General features: G+C 36.6%; 1 protein-coding gene across 1 annotated transcript in view; it reads left to right on the top strand.

The window, feature by feature from the left end:
• Window positions 1-20,761, top strand: part of LOC128991152 (fatty-acid amide hydrolase 2-A-like) — a 40,994-nt gene extending 20,233 nt beyond the window's left edge. The window contains exons 3-12 of the mRNA XM_054413920.1: window positions 10,179-10,358; window positions 10,559-10,778; window positions 12,837-13,054; window positions 13,397-13,508; window positions 14,210-14,370; window positions 15,300-15,440; window positions 16,266-16,370; window positions 16,938-17,105; window positions 19,094-19,276; window positions 20,161-20,761. Of these exons, the coding sequence (XP_054269895.1) occupies window positions 10,179-10,358; window positions 10,559-10,778; window positions 12,837-13,054; window positions 13,397-13,508; window positions 14,210-14,370; window positions 15,300-15,440; window positions 16,266-16,370; window positions 16,938-17,105; window positions 19,094-19,276; window positions 20,161-20,310 (1,638 nt within the window). The 3' untranslated portion in view covers window positions 20,311-20,761. The remainder of the gene's footprint in view (window positions 1-10,178; window positions 10,359-10,558; window positions 10,779-12,836; window positions 13,055-13,396; window positions 13,509-14,209; window positions 14,371-15,299; window positions 15,441-16,265; window positions 16,371-16,937; window positions 17,106-19,093; window positions 19,277-20,160) is intronic.
• The last annotated feature ends 399 nt before the right edge of the window (window positions 20,762-21,160 follow it).

Below are 21,160 nucleotides of genomic sequence, written 5' to 3'. Positions count from 1 at the left end.
AGCGATGAATACAGGTCCACGACGTAAGTGGTGAAGGAAGTAGTAAAAGCTGGCAGTGCAGAGTGGGGGAACCGTTTGAGCAGATGGATAAATGAATTTGTAATACTTAAATGCTATGAGAAAGGAAGGAAACAGGCCAATGACGTAGTAAATGGTGAAGGAAGTAGTAAGGCTAAAAGCGCAGAGTGTGGGAACTGTCTTTGGCAATTAAATTAATGTATCTGCAATCCTAAAATGCTATGGGAAGAGAGGGAAACAGGTCCACGACGTAGGGTGTGGTGAAGGAAGTAGTAAAGGTGAGCAGTGTTGAGTTTGGGAATGGATTAATGTATCTGCAATGCTAAAATGCTACGGGAAGAGACTGTAGACTGTAATATGTTAAAATGATTACGAAGCACAAATCGATACATATTTTCGATACATGCAATCGTTTACAATCGAAATTTACAACTGAGTTGACAACAGCTGATTTTTACTCCATAGAGGCTAAAAACGATTTTTACTCCCTAAATATTAAAAATGCTACTTTAGACCCGCAGCGCATGCATGAAAAAATACTGTTTTTACTGCAGTAAGACAAAAACAATATAATATGAACCCTTGATGACTCCGCTCAATTTTGTGGATGCCTCTGCGAACGCCACCTAGTATCGTTTTATTTGGTTGAACGGGGTTTTAAATTACTAAAATAACAAGAAACAAATTGTAAACAAAACACGACCTCTAAAATGCAGCGGACAGAACTAACGAGAAAATTGGCTTCAGCTGTTCCATAAGGATGGGACATAGATGGTTGTAGTGGTTGTATCATAGATTGAATTGCTGTATCATTACTCAACATTTAACAACACCAATATGTTTGCAGAATTTGTGTTATTCTTTGAGTTAGTTTCCGACAATCTGTCGTCTGTTTATTGACCCAGAAGTGTCAACGTTTCTCTCCGTGTGTGACAGAAGAGAGGCGGAGTGAAGGGTCGTCAGACCGTGGCCCGGGACCATGATAATTGCGACATCTATTGTAGGACATTCACCTCAATGTTATGACTATACAGAAGTACGCTGGCACCATCAATATGTGGAACGTCTTATACTTTTGCTATGATCACAACTGAAAACTTTTCATACGTTTTAACATTAGTTTTTTTCAATTCACCTACACGATAGAAGTTTCTCCATTAATTACGGCCCCAGAATCTGACTTCAACCTTTCCAAATTTGTCTGACTGTCTAAAATACAAATTATACTACAGTATCGTGATGATCGTCTGAGTAGACGATTCTGGGCCAAGATTCCATTGGTTGGGGTTTTGTATTTGGTTAATTTGGCTATCAATATTAACTTATTCTATAACATTGTCAACATTAGGCAGTAACAAGACCAGAGAGGCAGGACTGTTCTTTTATAAAAACCCTTAAAAGTGCCAAAAGGAGTGAGAGCATAGAAAACAAAAATAAATACAAAAGAACGGTAACTATTACAACAGTTGATATGGGTAAAATAAGCTTTAAATGTGTGTAAAAGAAGACATTCTGTAAATTTGCGTGAGTTAGTCAATAGATATGTCTTGAGGAACAAAGAAGACCAACTCATGTCCTTAAATGTTGAGAGATACGTTAAGATTGTTGACTTTGTAAATATACTCTAAGTACTTAAGTGCTCTTTAATCCTTTTACGGCCAACGAGGAAACTCAAACATAGCTTTTAGCACCGACACTCTCGCATTACTCGACACTTTTGTGTTTTGATTGTTCAATCGCATAAATATAAATAATTTTGGTAGTTTTGTGAACTATTCCATATTCTTTAAGGATACCGAAAGCATGTTTTGCCCTTACAGTTTGAACAAATGCATTGTCTTGCACTGTTTGAAGTATTACTGTAATGTTTGCCAGTCATATGAAGGGAGAGTATACTAGGAGGATTAGAGAATGAGTATATCTGTATAAAATGTTATATTTAGTCATCTGATCAAAACTCAAAATAATAGTCAAAGCTGAGTTGAGTCATAGTTGAGTTACCAAACACATCGTATATAACAGATGTATGTAAAGATTTGGCTTTATTTACATAAAACCGTATACAACTTTTTTTTTAAATTACCATTCTACAAGCATTGATCAGGTAACAGGATGAGTTCATAAATAAATCAATTTATTTTGGAAATACTATTTTATCCAAAGTTACTTTTGATTGACATAGTCGGATGCATACTATACTATACTGTAAATACTGTACTTCATTTTCGTTTATTGGATTGGTGTTCAGTGCTGTTTAACGAGTGTTTACGTTTTATGACGTACCTACGAGAATTTCAACCCGAATTACAGTATGAGGGTGGTTAGGTTAGGTTAGGTTAGGTATGAGGTTAGGTGTGGTTGAGATGTATTGATTAGCTTTGATACTGGCAAACACACACTGTTTTATAAAAACCTGATGTTCAAGGACAGCGGGGTCCAGATTTGAATTGCCAAAAGTCACAGGATTCTCTCAGGATTCCTCTTCTAAAGTCATCTTTTGATTATTACAGTAGTTGAATCGTCGGGTAAGTTACATCCACACATTTTTACTTTAAGCAGTTAATGAACTAAATGTGTTTTTCTTCATCTTTAATAGACTCTAATTAGCACTTCTCAAAAATTGTGACACCTTCATCAGAGGCATATACATACGACACCTTCATCAGAGGCTTATATACATACGACACCTTCATCAGATGCATATACATACAGTAATATTGAAAACTAAATGTTAATTAAACTAACATAGTAACGTTTAGTTAATATAGTATTAAATATGAACTAGTGTATCTGTTGCTCGAATTCGAAGTATTACAGCTAAAGGTGTTATTTTAAAACGAATAACAGTCATAATTTCCGATGACTTTAAAAGAGTCAATGATAATGGAAATCAACATTTCCTGTAAATATCTTAAATATTTCATTTAAATCAAGACAGTATAGTAGTTGTTTGTAGCACACTTTTCCTTAGATTGCAACTTAGATATTAACAGCAATTAAATTATCCAGCTAATCATAATGTAAACAAATACGTTCTTCTTAAGGAAAACATGGGAACTGTAAAAGCCACTGGGGTAGAGCCCAAGGGACTTTATCAAAAATATAAGATCTGTTTGCAAATAAGGGGGGTTAAATTTTAAAACAAAAAGCCTTATTGTTCACAAAGTTTCATGTAGCGTATGAATAATATAGATAGATAGATATTCCACAATTAATTTTTGCAAAATCCGACTAAGTAATTTTAAAAAAATTGAGTCGCTCTATAATTTTAAAATTGTATTTGTAGTGTATTCGTCACGAAAAACATGTTTAATGTGGAAAACAATGATGATTGGGTATGTTGTTGCTCAATTACCGGATAACAATTTCCGGATGGATCCTCCCGTCGGCCATGTGCCCGGAGGTGAACCGGACCACGGCGTGCAGCTCGTGTGATCCGGTCCCAGGCAAGGTCAGTTCCTCAGTTGGCTTGGAGGATCTTACGTCTGCACATTCGCCACATTCGCGGGATCCCAGGTAGTTTATGCGGTAAATCACTCCTCAAGTGCGGCAATTCCGTGCTTTTAGTGCGGTTGGGTGTTCATCGTTTATATTCGGTGTACTAAGTGAGCGAGTGCTTCTGTTCTTTTTGGTTCGATTTGTTGCTATGAACATTCGGTGAGGAAGTAGACCTCTGGGATTTTAGTTTGGACCCCTGCTCATTGTTAATAATTAAAAAGTAAGTATAGCATACGTGAAAAGTGTAAATAATTTATATTTTGGATTACAATGATTATACTTTTAGAATTTAATTTAAATTACTTCAGCAAACAATCATTGAGTTGTTTGTTTTTATCCATATCGTCTTGATGCTCGACAAATTATGTATGTACTTTAAACCTCCAAAAGACATTGCTATCTGCCATCATCATTCGCCATTCGTTCTGTTTTGTAAACAAATAAACACAGTTTTACACCACTATTATGTATTAAAATATATTTTCACTTAGATGGCAGGAACTCCACATAAACAAAATTATTCCAGAAAATAATAATTTACGTAACTAAATACTTTTTTCTAACACCACAGAGTATAGCATACTTTATTTTCCAGCATAATAAAATAAAACTCGGAAAAAAGTTTAAAACGAGTTCCTTATTTCGTAAACAAAAAATACAAACAACTACAATAATCCCCATCAAAAAAAAAAGAAGTTTAAAGAAATGTCCTCTCTAACTAAATTTTTATTGATGTACATACACTGACCAGCATCTTATGCTGTTTGGTCTTAGGCTGTAACAAAATCTTTGTTGAGCCAAAATCAGGAAGGAATACTCTGTGTCGAGTTTTACCATTTTACTACGCATACCTTACCATCACCGATTCCCCTGCACCAACGAGTGAAAACACAGAATCCAACTAAGTGTACAAATTTATCGTCAAATGCGTCGTGGGGTTTTGAAAAGTTGCTATTTTAAAATATTACCATACCGGATATATCAAACACGCTACAAACTTTAAAGTGTAAAAAACCTATGTAAACAAATGCCACCGAGTCCCCCACAGTTCCCACAAATCTGAACAAAATAGTTTTAAATTAGTTTTCTATGTTTTATTTACATAACTGTTTCAAATTAATACAGCTAAATAACAAATTCGAATGTTTATTACTAAACTGTTTCATTGTTGTGGGCTCACAAAATCAGCTGATCGATTTGGAATGCGGTTAATATCCTTAATGCTATTCCTCTTATATAGTTGTTTTGCAATCGAAACCTTTTTTCAAATTTGATATTATTAAGTTGGCCCACCATTTAGTTCTGATTCGTTACAATTGTTATATGTTAACCTGTTAACCTGAAATATTATCGGGAACACATATCTACATATTTCGAGGTATTTATTATCTCTGTATTTCTAAGTTTATTTTATTTTATTTTATGAGTTACAAAAAGTTTATCCTAGGATTGGTCCTTATGTCCTGGGATCGATCTAGCTACTCCCGGGATCGAGACCCTTTATGCATACTTAACATACCAACTGTCACTGCTTCATCATAGCCATGCCCTTGCTGTGTGTGAGATTAGTACACGCCCTGTCGTTGATAAACCGGTTCCAGCTCAGTTTAATTACATCACAATGGCGCCGACATTTTTATTGAAGTCTTCATAGCTATTGTTTCTTCGCAAGCTTTAGTTGTCAGTACGCCAGCAAGAAACTTGCCATCCTTGGGTTGCTGAGGAAGTTGTAGTTTCTTTACTCTAGTTCTAGTTTCTAGTTCGTTGCATAGTACGAACCTTGCATAATACGATTTGAGCTTTGTACTTATTGCATGATTTATTATTGTAAAGCTAGCACTTGATTTGCTCAAATTAAGCTTACTCTTCCATGCAAGATGATGAAGCAGACAATCTATCATTACGACAGTTAACCAGTCCTTCTTTGAATCAAAGACAAAAAATGTTGTTGAAATTAAGCTTAACCCTGCCGTTCACATATTCTTATAATGGATTCCCCAAGAATAAATAGCAACAACTATGTGAAATTATATTAGTAAAAACTTCAATGGTATTGAATCGAAAAACTTGTAGTCTCCGTTGTATTTTGCTTTCCCTGTACATACAATGGTTTCTGTCCAAAATCGTCCTTTGATGAGCGGTGCCTCGTCACAAATACTTTATAACCTAAACATATTCACATTATGTAACCTACTAATTAGCTTACATGTTGTTTATGGTTTGTCTATTAAGTAAGTTGTATAGTATCATCCAAAACAAACTGTAACATAATACTGTACATACTGTCCCCTTGTTTTAGCTACGGTACTGTTATATTTATCATTTCTCACTAGCGCCGCAGAACAGAATCATGATTATATTTACTATTTACTCCTTCAAAAAGTTATTTGAAATTGTAGAAAGTGGAAGAAAATGGTATAATTGAAACCGAACATTTATTGTAAAGCACTAGCATTGAATATTTCAACAATCAATGATAAAGTATTGAGGAAGACAAGATAAATAAAATGGGCCTGAAAAATACCACCATAAATACATTATTACCACTTGCAGTGACGTCACCCTATAAAGCCAGCTGATTGCAAGGTCAAGCTGCATATTTTCAATGCACGAATCAAGGTGCGTTCACGGAAACGAATAAATAACTTGTTTGCGTCTCCGTCAGTGAAGCGTGATACATCTTTTCTACCATAAACATGTTTGACCTTTTGTACATAGCCTGACTGCAGGTACATTGCTTTCATTTGGCCAATGTAGCGTTTACAACGAAAAACTTGTTCAAATAAGGATATGAAGTTTTTGCACACCATTGTTTTGAAATTTTGTTTGTAATATGGATATAAAATGTTTGCATGAATATTTTATAGCGCAGTCTATTGCAACGATATCATCATTAATAGACCGCCCAATGCTGTAGTTGTAAAAGGCATTTAAGCCTAGAATCGATCTCGCTTTGGATACCAGCCACCTTCACATTTGAAGGCGAGGACTGTCACCCAGACAGCTCTGAATAAGTTCCAAACACATTTTTGACGAAACTTTTTACAGTCTGTTTTAGTAAAGTATTTGGTCTTATTTATATTTTCACCTGACTTCAATACGTATATTTTATTATTCATGCGGTGGTTTCTATCACAACAGAAAATTTTCACCTCCTTCCTATGTATAGGCGGGAGCGAGTTGGTCTAATGGTTCCGCGGCGCTTCGGTCCGTGAGGTCCCAAGTTCAAATCCCGACATGCACCAATGGATTCCCAGGGATAATGCCATGACCCTCTAACTCACAGGTCGTTAAAATTAAGACGAGAAGTTTGCTTGGAGAGTTTAAATTAGATGATTCCACAACTTGCAATAGTCCTAAATACATTTGGCGTTTCTTGCGTAAAGTGCAATCAGCTGTTGGCTTTCTCCGCCCTCTTCCTACACCTCGGGCAAGGACAACTGTCGGTTGTTGATCTCCCAGGATATGTTTAATTATCCTGCCTCGTCCTACAACGCTACAACGAGGATGTCCTATGTTGTGTAAAATAAACAAAGGCTTAGCAAGGAAGGATTAAGTAATGTGTAAATGATTTCTTTGTTTGCAGCGAAGAGACACTTGCAGTTTGCTCTTGATTGGATCTAACGTAGAATGGTAAGAAATGGTAGGTAAAGCGTAATTGTTTACCAAAACCTAAAATCTACAGGATAGCTACACAAGTAAACTATTGGAACAAGGATTTTTAGCCGACTTAGGCGACCTAGGTTGAATTGATAGCAAGCAGACACTGATATTTTTACAAGGACAACATCGAAGTAGACAAACAAGTTTAAAGTTACTTTTCTGTAAAGGAAATATTGTATGATGGATTTTTTCTATAGGTAGTTTTGTAAATCAATTACGAAGATGGACAAACAGTCCATCAATGGCAACATTTTGTTTATGATTTTTATCCGAAAACTTAAAGATCTTAATGTTATAAATTTTTAGATTTTTAAATTGCCGAATACTGTATGCTACTTCGTTATTAGTGTTAGTGTATTGGGATGATAGCTAATTGTCATTGCTGGTCTGGAGACCGACCGCGCCCTTTTTTTTATCACTGTTATACTATGCTCTAGCTCGTGACTGTACAGCATTACAGTACTTCAATCTAGGCCTAGAGTTTGTGGAATAACCACTTGTATATAATCAATAATTGGTGACGACTTGGGATCTGAACCCGTGACCTCGGCGACCGATGCCCTGCGCTCTACTCCTAGTACCTCTGATCTATCACTAATTTAGCCTCAGAATAGTTTTACAATTATATTAAATTATTTGTTTTTTAAGATTTTCTGAATATATATGAATATTTTTGTTTTCCAACAAAAACGTAAGTCACTGATAGCGACTGAGCCTACGCACAGGCTTCCAGCCCATGTAGGCTTATTTCCTTAATGTATATGTCAACATAGCTTCTCTGAGACCTTACATCCTTTGTTGTTATTATTAAGTTTACATGTATTTTTATATTTAATTATTTTTATCTATGCAATAGTAATCTGTTTCACTGGAAGTTATGTTATAATTTATATTCTGCAATATTTTTGGAAATAAAGTATGTTTTGATTTGATTTGATTTGATCACTGCGATCACCACCCATGTCATGTGACTAAAATGAGACGACGAAATTAAATTAACATAATGGTTATTGCCCTCAAATATTACAAATCAATTACTTGTTATTTAAGAAGAAACCCTTTAGAGCCTAAAGTTAGGTACAGTACTCTTTTTGATATGAGCTCAAAAAAGCACCGAGGTTGAAAAGACACTTCTGGTTCGATGATTTTCGTTACACTGCGCTGATAACTAAATCTCAAGACTACATTGCATACATCGTTTAGCTTTATAAATTAGCACCCAAATTATTTCCGTATTGTTCTGCTATTGTATACGAACAGCTGATACCGTTATTTAGAAGTACAGTAACATGTATCACTCCGCCAACACAATAATACGAATTTGTCAACTTTGTCTTTATGTGTATAAAGGAAGAAATATTAAGGGGTTTTAGGGATATATACAATTTTACATGATTAGTAAACACATAAACACTTTGATAACGATGAAGTAACATTTTTATCAATCGGGACTGTTTTCCTCCGCAAAACCAGCGGATGAATTTTTAAGTAAGAAAATGTATTACTTTTTGACGTCCTCATCCAGATTTATTAGACGAACAAGTTTATAAGTTACTTTTCTGTAAAGGAACGAATGCAGGATGGATTTAATCCTAAATTTATTTATTTATATTAGACTACTAAAAATCATCTTAGATTATAAAAACGTCCTTCGTGGTCTACTTCGTGTCGCGGAGGAAGTAAGCCAAGTGTGACGTATTTACCGGAAACAGGCCAGGGATACAGGAACATCCTGTAGGCTACAAGCGGACGACAAACAGGACAAAGTGATAATTACCTGCATGGGGAAAGTGTCGGGCATGGGGGTGCTTTGTCGCTACTTTAGCATTTACATGGGAGAATGGGTGAAACACGGAATTTTCATTGACAATATTCATTGATTTTATTTCTTTGACAAACGGGTTTTTTCATTTAATTACACGATAACGTATTTTGTATGTACTACTCGTTCCCTTAAAAATATTTATATATTTATATTTTTTCGTACTTTAGGGGGTAGCTCTTTCACTGTGCCTGTAGATAAAAACTGTTTTACTTCAGGCTAGATTTAGTGGGCCGTGGCATCACATACCAGTAGCATTCAATGCCAGAGTAGCTAAAAGTTATAGGCTTAGGTGATTGGCGCGATTTGAACCCGAAAATGTTACAATCAAAGCCCCTTAGGTGAGAAGAATAATTTTTGTCTTAAGATATTCTCCTTAAAAAAATATTTTTACAAAATACGTAAGCAGTTAATTCTAATAAATTATTAATTTAATGTATAACTTAATGAGAATCCCCATAAGTTAAATGAGATTTAGCCTACTTGCCTCCTAAAAATTACATATTAAAAAAAATTTCATAACCGTTTGTAAGATATCAGTTTCAAATCTTTCTTGTAGCCTTATCATGAAAGTGAAAAGGCCCTGAATGCTATGTGATATATTTTTGTAGGTACTTTCACATCTTTGGACTTAACGCTCTAGTCTGGATCAGTTTTACACATTATTCCAGATAAGGTCTTGAGGTTCATGGAATTATTTCATTACTATGCCATTAAATTGTTGCCAAGACTTCAGTGACCCAAACTTGGCACTCTACTACTAGACCAGTTCGCTTGCTGGGAAACACTGGGAAGTAACGTCAAATGTTTACGTACCCTACAATCATCAATGATATCTTAGGAACTCAACTGTGTTTCTTTTAAAATTGTTCATCTCCATTACATTACTAATCGGGATGTGCAACTCGGCATACTTTGACCTAAAATATGATCGAAGAATGGTTGTAGAATATCGTGGGATTCATTGTTTAGCTACACTAAAAATACCAGCTTTTATTCACCCAGGGCCATTTATTAAAAGCCAGCTGGGGATCAAGAACAGCTGGGTTCAGACAGTTTCGAAATTAAAAGATGGACTTCAGCTTATTCCATACAACCCAACCTCTTTCACATGCTTTATTCCCTTTATGTCTGTGTTCGTGTTATTCCAACTACATTATTGTACATATTGTTGCAGATGTGGGGCAAGTTTTCCAAGTACGTGATGCGGACGCTAGTCTGGTTACTGAGGTTAACCGTGTGGCCGTACTCGAGACTGATGGCCGTATTCCGTAAGAAGACGCCACTGCCGGCCATAGACAACAATCTACTACTTCACAGCGCCACGTCATTGGCTGACAAAATACGGAACAGAGAAGTAATAGAAATTTCCTATTTTATTGAGTTTTAGCGGTTTACACCATTTTGGCAAATTTTGATCATCTGCACCAAAAAAATTGTGATTTATCACGTTTTACACCTTCACGTGGTTGTTTTTGTCCTAGGAGGTGCTCCGAGTGAACAAATTTGATTACCCATAACAAAATCTGCTGTGAAGTTATTCATGGTTTTATGCAGGTTTGCTGCGAGGAGGTGGTCCAAGCGTACATCGCCAGGGTGAAGGCAGTCAACCCTCTACTCAACGCTGTTGTACAGGACAGGTTTGAACAAGCGCTACAAGAGGCTAGAACTGTAGATTTGCAGTTAGCCTCGGGAGTTTACAATCCTGACCAGCTCAAGAAGGACAGACCGTTGTTTGGAGTCCCTATCACCATCAAGGAGAGCATTGCCGTGCAGGGTGAGTAAAAATGATGGGTGTTTTTTTCAAAAGTTTTATCTTTAATTGTTATACACATAGCAGATTTCCTGTCTCAGCTCTGACTCGTCCTTTGTAGCGGATGACCCCCCAGGCCCGCAGTTTGCATGAAACACGCTATGGGCCCAAGAGATGGGACCACTAATACTTCTTTAGTTAGATCAAGTAATGTATTGATTAAATTGATTTAGAAAAATCTAAAAGTTGATAAAAAATGGATCCGCTCAAGTCATCATTTAACATTTGTGTACATACATCTAAAAAAATCACATAACTTTGACAAACCATAACAAACACTATATTATTGAATTATTTTTACTTGGGTTCTTCAAAAGGTTATCCGTTTACATTCCAACATTAAATACTTTTCAATTAAATTAACTAATGATACTATATGGACTGAGTTTTACTTTTTCAATAGGTTTTACAAAAATAGAATATTTACAAGTGTATCTTTAAAATAATGTGGACATTTTCATTGAGAGAAAACTAGTGAAAGTGAAGTACGGTATACGATCTATCGATTCTAGGTGGAGGTTATTTCTTGATGTTTGCCTGTGTTCACCTTGACTTTGCCATTATTTATTGGTTATAAGATTATATGTTTGTTTGATAGAGGAAAATGTTCTGCAACTGGCTGCTGCCTCTAAAAATCCTACAACTCAAAAGCATTAATTAATTCGCTACATTCTATAATCGGACCTAATTCTTGTTATTTTTTAGCTTGTAAATAATATTCCATTCCATGTCATTTTAGAAAATCAACTGATAAAAAAGTCTAAAAACACAAAAATATCTCCACAAGAAAACGCAGCAAACTTACAGATTAACCAAATTTCCATTTGTCTGATTACATTTTCGTCAAAATATTTCCTTCAGTCAGCTTTTTTCCTTATTTTAAAATAACACTAGTGCATCTGTTGCTCGAATTTGAGCAATTGCAAAGTTTTACAGGCAACAGGCGTTCAAAACTAATAACAGTCGCGATTTCCGACTACTTAAAAGAGCCAACTCAAAGATGATTTAATCAATCAATCCACTCCAGCTATCAAAACTGAAAACGAACTCACTCTGAATACGAAAGCTGTTGTGTGTATCATGTGTTTACTATGAACAGCTGTAATTAACACAAATAATTCGTCTGTTTACGTAAACAAAATCTTTTCTTCATAAGAAATACATTGGGATTTTGATGGCCTGTGGGGCGAAGCCCGAGGACTTTTATTACAGGAATTGGTGAAAGGGGGTGTCTACACAAAAAATACTTAATTTTGACACATCGTTTGTAAAAATCCATCCATTATTAACGGAGGAGTAGTGTTTCGTAGAAATCGCCTTCACGTATTATATATAAGTATTAGTTAAACGAGTACTTAGGTTGGCTGCTGCATTCAAGTTAATATAGTGTTTTAAATCAACACAGCTTCACAGGTTTATACCCAATTTCATCAAAACAGGATGTTTTTTTTTTTCAGTACAATATATTGTAAGAAACGGACGCGATCTTGTGGATCGGTGGAGTTTCTTGTTCGCGACCCTTCCAGTGTCGTGGTAGAATGAGCTGGTGGTGTGCAGCTCATAAGTCACTCACGCCTTCTTTTGCCCCTTGGATCTCATAAGTTAATTAATTGTATCAATAAATTCAATATGTTTTGGGTATATATTGTAGCCAATAACAACTATGTATTTATTGATCCATGAATAAATTGTTAAACTAACATACATTCTGGGTATGTGAGAACATTATTTATAAGAACATATTTTGTCCTGCCTTAATATTCTAGGGCGTTTGCTTGAGCTCAGAATTGCTTGAGCACAGAACGTTTTACTTCAGGCTAGGTGTAGGAGAGCCACAGCATTCATAGCTAAAGCAATAACTGGTGAATTGCACAGTTTGAACTTTGGACCTCCGAACCCAAAGCTCTGATCTCTATTACTAGACTAGCTTGCTCCTAGGTAAGAGTGAGGCAATTATATAGCATAAAATATAAGACCCTTGCATGTTTCCATTCTTCTATGTCAATCTTTCATCACTTTCAGGTATGAGCCACAACGCAGGTAGAGTGAAGCCCAAGGAGAGAGTGGCCGCAGCGGACGCTAGTTTTGTTCGGAGACTGAAGGAGGCCGGAGTGATCCCTCTTTTGGTGTCAAACACTCCGGAAGTCTGCATGAGCTGGGAGACATACAACAATGTGACGGGACGCACCAACAACCCCTACGACATCAGGAGAACTGCTGGCGGCTCTTCTGGGGGAGAGGTGGGATGGGAAATCTTATAATATTATACTATAAATAAATTCTAAGACTTTACATACACTGTTAAATAAAAAAACTGTGTCTTCTCTTGAAATATTCACATGTTAAAAATATTTTTCTTTGAGATAATTGAGCATGTGAGAATGTGGACCGAGCTTTAAGTTTGAAATATTATATGAGTTGGGAAAGATATATCACATAAACAGTCTTACCATGCTTAATTGATATTAGCAGAATTTGAAATACAAATATGAACAGAAAATTTCAAATTACTGGTACTGCATGAAAAAAATTACATTGAATTCAACTTAGTTTTAACAACTCATGCAATGTGTATTGTTCAGGCATCTTTGCTAGGTGCAGGAGCTTCAGTTATTGGCCTAGCTTCAGACATCGGAGGTTCAGGACGAATACCAGCTCTGTTCTGTGGTGTTTACGGACACAAACCAACTCCTGGTGCGTAGTGAAACTACTGATGATTGATGAAGCTTTATAATAATTGAACTTTTATGTGTTAATCAGAATCTGTCAAAGCTTTATTTAAACGCAAGGCAGCTATTTTTAAAGCCATTTGAAATTGTTTCAATATATCGTAAAGATTCAAGATTTGTATTTGTCATTAAGGGTATAAAATGATTCATTTGAAATGGTCTGATATTAAATTAAAATATAAATCTTTCTATGAACGGATTGGAAAGTTCCCATCCTTTCTTTTCATGGCAATATGCTGTCCTTATAAAATGTCTTACACAGAGTTGTTTCCTTTTTTCAAACTCAACCAAAATTACAAGATTAAAGAGTCACTGTTTAGAAACAAAACAAGCTTATAATGTGGCAGCCCTGATTTTCTTTTACTTAATAACCTGATATGCATCTACATGGTTCAGTTTGATAGGGAATTTATTGCATACATTTTGTGAGTGTGCTGTGTAAAGACAATAACGCCATAGCATATCAGCTGATTGGTAATGAAGTAAAGGAAGTAAGGCTGCCAACTTTTGAGCTTGATTTGTCCCTAAATAGTGACTCTATACTATACGTGCAATTTCCTTTGCATTTGACGAAAAGCACTGTACATTGTCCACTTTCTCTTTTAGAAGTGTTATGCTAAAATCACCTCTTTTGTGTGCTCCAGCCTCATTACGGAAATGTTCCAGGCTACACGGGTATTGACGGACACATTCCAGTGTCAGAAGATCCTGATTGGGCTAACTTCTTCTCGATCGCTCCGATGTGTAGATATGCGGAGGATCTTCCTCTGTATATGAGATCCATCAGCGATCCTGAGAAACGAGACTTTCTTAGACTCGATGAACCGGTAATGACTTTAGGCCAAGTAGTTGAAGAAAATTATTTACCATATCACTTTATTGACATTAGCCACTATACTCCATTCACAAAATTTAGGTGGTTTGGGTGGAAGCGATCTCCAACTCACCCTAACTAGCTAATCAGCTGATATGTAGATAGAGCAAAAAGTGTTAGGAGAACCCATGAAAGCTTTTCCTTAACCCTACTAAATTTTGTGAAGAGACAATAAACCTCTTAACAATTATTGTACAACGTGTTTTTATAAAAGACTCACATGATGAAAATACAATTTCTGTATCTATATACTTAATATTTTTATATAGGTGGTAATGTATTTTGGCCCACTACGGTGCCATCTTTCAGACCAACTAGAACATCAAGATGGTTGTGTTTGACAGAAATTGTGTTTTCAAGGGATTGTTTATTGGTAAGTTACACTATAGCTGTGAAGGAAGAGTGACGGATGAGTGTTTATTTTTTTTACTCCGGATGCTCTGAAATTATTGCTCTTGTTATATTTACTCACTATACAGATAAAATTGCTGTTTATCTATTTAATTCTTAAAATTACCAGTCCCGGTTTATTGATGTCCAAAAACCATAAATTTTACAAAACATTGATTTCAACAACAATTTCAAGTTTAGAACTACTCACTTGAAACATTTCATTCTTTAACGTCTTTTTTTTGTACAATCTTTAATATTGTTATAGGCTACTAATTCTCATGGATAGAAACTAAAATAAAATTTAAGTAAAATAATCCCTTTTGACTTCTCAAGTCAATCTCTTATTAAAAAATAATTAAGTTGTTAAGACGTTTTTTTTTACTTTAATTTTAATAAATGCAAGAAAAAAGTGTGTACTTTTTACATTAAAATCTGCATCCATGGGGGGACAAAATATCAAATGAAAGCTAAACAGGCAAAATGTTGTAGGTGGATCTAAAGAAGATAAAAGTGTATTACATGGAAGAAGATCCTTCAGTGCTCACAAACAAAGTTCATCCTGAGTTGAAGACAGCAATGAGACGAGCGGTCGCTCACTTTGCCAACAAGTACAATATCATAGCACAGGAGGTTGGTAGGGAAGTGAATCAGTAGAATTTTGTGCAAAGGGGTTTCCAATCTTTCACTTTGATAAATGCAATGCTTTCAATTTAATTTTCTTAGAACTTACTGCCATTTTATACTCTCAGTAGACTCCCTTTCATATGTACCAGTTTTGTGTGAAAAATGGATAGCCTGGACAGCCATAAGTTTGACTAATCTACCTGAACACAAGTGGGATTTTGTCTCTGTGAACAAATACACAGTGAACATCTGTTAGTCCAACATCCCACAGTTAGGAATGCCTGTTACCTTAATAATGTTATCCTAAAGGAGATTATATTTATGTTGGTCTGATTTTGAGTAACGGTTGTGTTAGTTAACCTTGTTATTCCTAATACAGTTTTATCTCAATAACATCACAGTTAGGACTGTATTCACTAACATGGCACATCCTTTAGTGACATTCAGAGTTGTAGCCACCTGATGTGAAATTGGTTTTAAATTACTTTCATCATTTCCAAATAGATTGAAATTTGGAACTGATGAAGGTAATGTAAAACCAATTTAATATATATATCAGTTCTGGGGCTACAACAAAGAATTTTAAGCCACCTTATAGTCTTTAATTTCTAGTAATCCGGCATGGGGCTGTTCTTAACCCTGCCAAAATTATTGGAAGTCCATTGCAATTTCATTCACTGATCTAGTGATTTTTCTAAGTATTCCTACATGGCATAATCACAAGTGTATCAAAATCATTAATGGTGATTCAAAATCGAAATAGAAAGTACATTTTTCAATTCTAATATAAGAATTTGTTAAGTACCTACAGTAGTAATTATCTTGTTGCAGGTTTCAATCAAGGAAATTGAAGAAGTTTTTCAGGTTGCAGGAGTTGTAATGTTACGGATGAAATCATGTCACACAGTTTACCAAAAGACTGAAGACAATCCTGAAGTAAGATAGTTTGCAATAAATCGCTAATCCAATTTCCAATGCACGGATTTCCATTCAATATAGTAGTTCATAATCTGCAAGCACTGTACCTAAACCAGTATTAACTTATTATTTAAATTACTTTTTGTATAGTTAATAGTTATTATTGTACTGCCTAATTTCATCTACCCGTACAAAACTATAAAGAAGGTATCCCATAACTAATTATGTTGACTTTACAAATAATTTTATTTGAGAGCCATGATAAAACACTTAAAGTGAATTGCTAAATAATTTAGCTATGAGAAAATGAAGGCTGAATTCGAACGCTAAGCAAAACAGTGTCAAAAACCTCTCAGGTTAATCCAAATAAACTATTGGTTTAATAGAAGGTTTTGCTTAACCATACTTGATGCGTATACAGCTTGTATGTAGTTTCTGAAATGCAAATATTCCAATCCTGTTAAACGTAAGCGATACTTCTGGATTGGAGGGAATCTTTGAGCTCAATGACAATATTCAAGCGTTTTGAGGAAGGGTATTTTCAGGAGGTCAAGATGAGATTTCTGAAATTTCTTTTCTATACAGGAATGGAACAGTGTGATCCTGACCTACATGAAGTATGTCTTTGGTTGCACGAATCACACGCATCCACCTTTTGTTTATGGGCCCATAAAGAAATACGCAGATAGTATCTCGGACAAGGAGTTCCAAGAAATGCTTCAGACCAAGAAGACACTCATTGAAAAATTTGATGTAAGTTAGCATTTACAAAGCCATAGTGTACTTTTAAAATTTTAGTTTAGATGAGAGTGGGCTGATTCTAGTGGGCTAAAATATTATGTTGATGCTAGAATAACATTTCATAAATATTTTTTGGATTCAGTTTAAGAAGTAGGAAAAAATGGGTATATAACTAATATGTTTTACGAGTGGATTATTATATTTTGTAAATGTAGCATCATATTTTTTTGAGTTTATCCACCCCAGTGGCATTTCCTAAGTTCTTTTGTAAAAGAATGGTCCAAACCCTGGTCTTATTACTATCTTACGTTGGCCTTTTGTTAGATAAGACCATTAATTGATAGTCCAACAAATGACAAATGGCATCTAGGTCTGTTAATGGTCTTGCTTTGGTTCACGTCCAAATTTCTATAGTCTCTGTGTACATTTCTGCAACATGCCCAGTCCCATGTAGAATTAATGGGTTAGTCAATGAACGTAAACGATTATCCTAAGTACCGTACCTAACAAGTACGGTTACTAATCTTGGCTTGGTCGTCACAGCCAAGATTAGTAACCGTACTTGTTAGGTACGGTACTTCCGCAGACTCGCTGGAAGACCAATTTTCCCCACACCCAGACGTCTACGACGAGGACTTCTGCGAGGTTGTGGACGACTTCGTAGAGACCTACGAGCCGGACTCCGACGAAGAAGACATCCCCCACGTGACCGTCAGCGAGGTGAAGGGCCACATCGCTCTACTCCGTCCGAAGAAGGCCCCTGGACCGGACTCCCTCGGGACTCCAGCACTGAAGAACCTGCCGGCTTGGGTGATTGTCGTGATCACCTGCCTCTTCAACTCCTGCGTGAGGCTGGCCCACTTCCCTGACACCTGGAAGTTGGCGAACGTCATCCTCATCCCCAAGCCCGGCAAGGACCACATCTTCCCCGAGAACCACAGGCCGATCTCCCTCCTGCCTGTGCTCTCCAAGATGCTGGAGCGGATCATCCTGGCGAGATTCCCCGAGGAGTTCTTCTCTTCGATCAGGACTGAGCAGTACGGCTTCAGGCGGGGCCACTCCACCACCCTCCAGCTGCGGCGGGTCCTTAACACCATCGCTGGAGCGATGGAACGGAAGCACCACTCGACCTCAGTCCTGATCGACGTGAGCAAAGCCTTCGACCGGGTCTGGCACGAGGGGCTTCTCTACAAGCTGGCGTCCTCCCCTCTACCCGGCTCGATCTACAGGCTCATCAAGAGCTACCTGACCGCTCGCCGCTTCAGGGTCTCCGTTGGACGGGCGACCTCCACACCACGGTCTCCACCAAGGTCTTGGCGCCATCCGCCCGCTGCTCAGGTCACGGAAGTTGTCAACGGCTGCAAGAGTCCGACTCTACACGGCCCTGCTTCGGCCTGTCCTCACGTACGCAGCCCCTGCATGGTACCACCTCACCTGCAGAACCGCTAGACGGAGGCTGCTCGTCGTCCAGAGCAAGGCTCTTCGGCAGGCGACAGATTCACCCTGGTACGTGAGGAACTCCGTCATCAGGGACTCCACAGCAGTGACAACTCTCCGAGACTTCGTCGACGGCCTTCGAGCGAGACTTGAAGAGACGGCGGATGTTTCTCCGTGGGAACACATCAGGGACCTGGTCGCTGAGGATGTTCCCCAGCTCCGCCCCCGGATCGACGACTAACTCCCAGAACGACGTTGACGTCTACAGGTAGCTGAGCTACCAGGGCTTGGACCCACAGCAGACGAGAAGTATATGCTCCTAGAGAGCAGGAGCTTCCCAAGACGTGGCGCTAGTCGCCACAGCCATATACACCTGGACCTGGACTAATCTTGGCTTAAGAGTAGACACCACACGACCCACATTCCACCTCGTACTCCATGGTTAAGCTTTGTCATATATGTATTTATGTAATGCTGATGTGATCACTTTGTCTGGATTTATCATATTTTTAACAGCAATTTTCAAACACACAATAATGATAAAACACACAATTTTGTTCCAGGATATGTTGAAGGATGATGGTGTATTCTTGTACCCCACATTCCACGATATGACTAACTTCCACCTCCAGTTCTACTACAAGCTTCTCAACATTGGTTATTGCACGCTTTTCAACCTGATAGAACTTCCTACTTGCTCTTGTCCTACAGGACTGGCTAAGGACGGCAGACCTACAGGGTTCCAGGTGGGTAGATTTAGTTTGGTGAATTGTTTGTACATTGAAATCAAGAAGGAAAAAATTAGGTAAATTTACCTACTAGAGCACATGTCAAAAGGATAGGGAATCAGCAGACTGAAGTTCAAAAAGTACAAGAGTACATTTAACAATTTTTGTAGTCAAAATCCCAGACAATATTGAAACAGTTTTAAAGTTCCAAACCTTAATAAGCTGTTAATTATGGTACTTTTACAAATTTTAGGCGTTTTGAGGGGAAAGTTTACTAAGTTCCCCCATGACTTTTTTAAGCTTAATGTATATATCAGCTGATCAACTGTCGGCTGTTGTTTCAAATTTGGGGTGATGCGGAGGGGAATGGAATCGCTTACCCTCAAACCGCCTAAATTTTATACTATTCTCCACTTCTTTTCAAATAAACCAAGCATCCTAAATTGTAGTCTTCATAAACTATCAATTAATTGTATCAATATTAGATAAATGGTTAGATAAGAGGGGATGGATAAGGATGTGCTACAACTCAGATCATGTTTATGTCTACGAAAGGTAAAAAACTGGGCAGTTTATGTCAATCTTGAAGGTAGAATAAGCCATAACACACATAACACACATTACACCATTCAAGGACCCTAGTGCCATTTAAAGCCAATTCTCAAAAGATTAATTTCCACGTTGTTATGTTTGAATTTCCTATTTCTTCACTCAGCATTATTTATTTCTACATCGCCACTACTTAAATTATTTGTCCTCAGTCATCTCTACTTATCCTAATGAAAATGTAATTAAACTATAAATAATTCAAACAATGCATATAAAAGCTTTTTAAAATGAATTATTGAAATTCTTTTTTGAGACACATGCTGCTTTGTTTCTCATAACAAAATTTGTTGTAGGTGGCTGCCAACAAGCACCAAGATCGTTTAGTGTTTGCCGTCGCTAAGGAGCTAGAATCTGCTTTCGGAGGATGGGTTCCCCCACCCTCCCCCCTTCAAGCATCCAAGGGAGAAGACACGACAGATAAACGAGTTGTTCAAGGAGCTTGAGATACGTAGACTTGCAAACAACTTTTGTTGTGGATTCAGAAAAAAATTTCTGAAACCTAATTTTCGCAGGGACCAACTGATAAGAGGTGATATTTGGCTGTGGATATATGATTGTTACCGTCCATGTCTTGCTACGTGTTTACTTAAAACTCTATTCAGTTAGAATGGACACAGATAGTGAGTTTTACAGAATTGGAATGTTCAAACAAAATGGAACAACTTACAACTTGTTATCTATTTTCGTATTTATTTGTAGACTGGTAGAAAAGTGTCACAATATTTGTAAAAACTCATGTTGTTGTAAACTACCTAATAAGTTCATATAGGAAAAATGTAAAAGATTATTGTACATTCGATAAAAATACATCTTACAAGGTCACTGTTCAGATTATCTTACACATTTTGTATGAAAATGTTGAAGAACTGTAAATACAATAGTACTATTCTCAACATTGATTTTACACTTTTGTATTAGCAATATTGTAAATAAATACTGCAAAGATTTAAAATGTGGTTTTATTTTAATGTTCATCATCCTTGGTACCACAGTTTCATATTCGTACAAATGGTATGTTAATAGTACTTACAATACGTAGTACAACTTAATAGTATAGTGACGTAAATTAGATCTCATGAAAGAAGTAGATAATTACATAAGACATGGAAAGTTAGATTCTCAATAGAATATTCCTTGGTAGTTTTATTTGAACTGCTCAGGTATGAAAATAGAATGCAGATATACTTCAATGTTTTAACTTTATCAAGTCCATTTATAAAACTAAAAAAGTGAATATCAAATGCTTATTAGATAGTTTGCATTTCTAAACTTAACCTCCGAAAGTATATGATT

This window comes from Macrosteles quadrilineatus, unplaced genomic scaffold (genome assembly GCF_028750875.1).
Source record: "Macrosteles quadrilineatus isolate MER2022 unplaced genomic scaffold, UCM_ALF_1.0 Scaffold_3__2_contigs__length_128488019, whole genome shotgun sequence".
Classification (NCBI taxonomy): Eukaryota; Metazoa; Arthropoda; class Insecta; order Hemiptera; family Cicadellidae; genus Macrosteles; species Macrosteles quadrilineatus.
The sequence above is the reverse complement of the archived record's forward strand: the minus strand, read 5'-3'. Positions and strand labels throughout refer to the sequence as shown.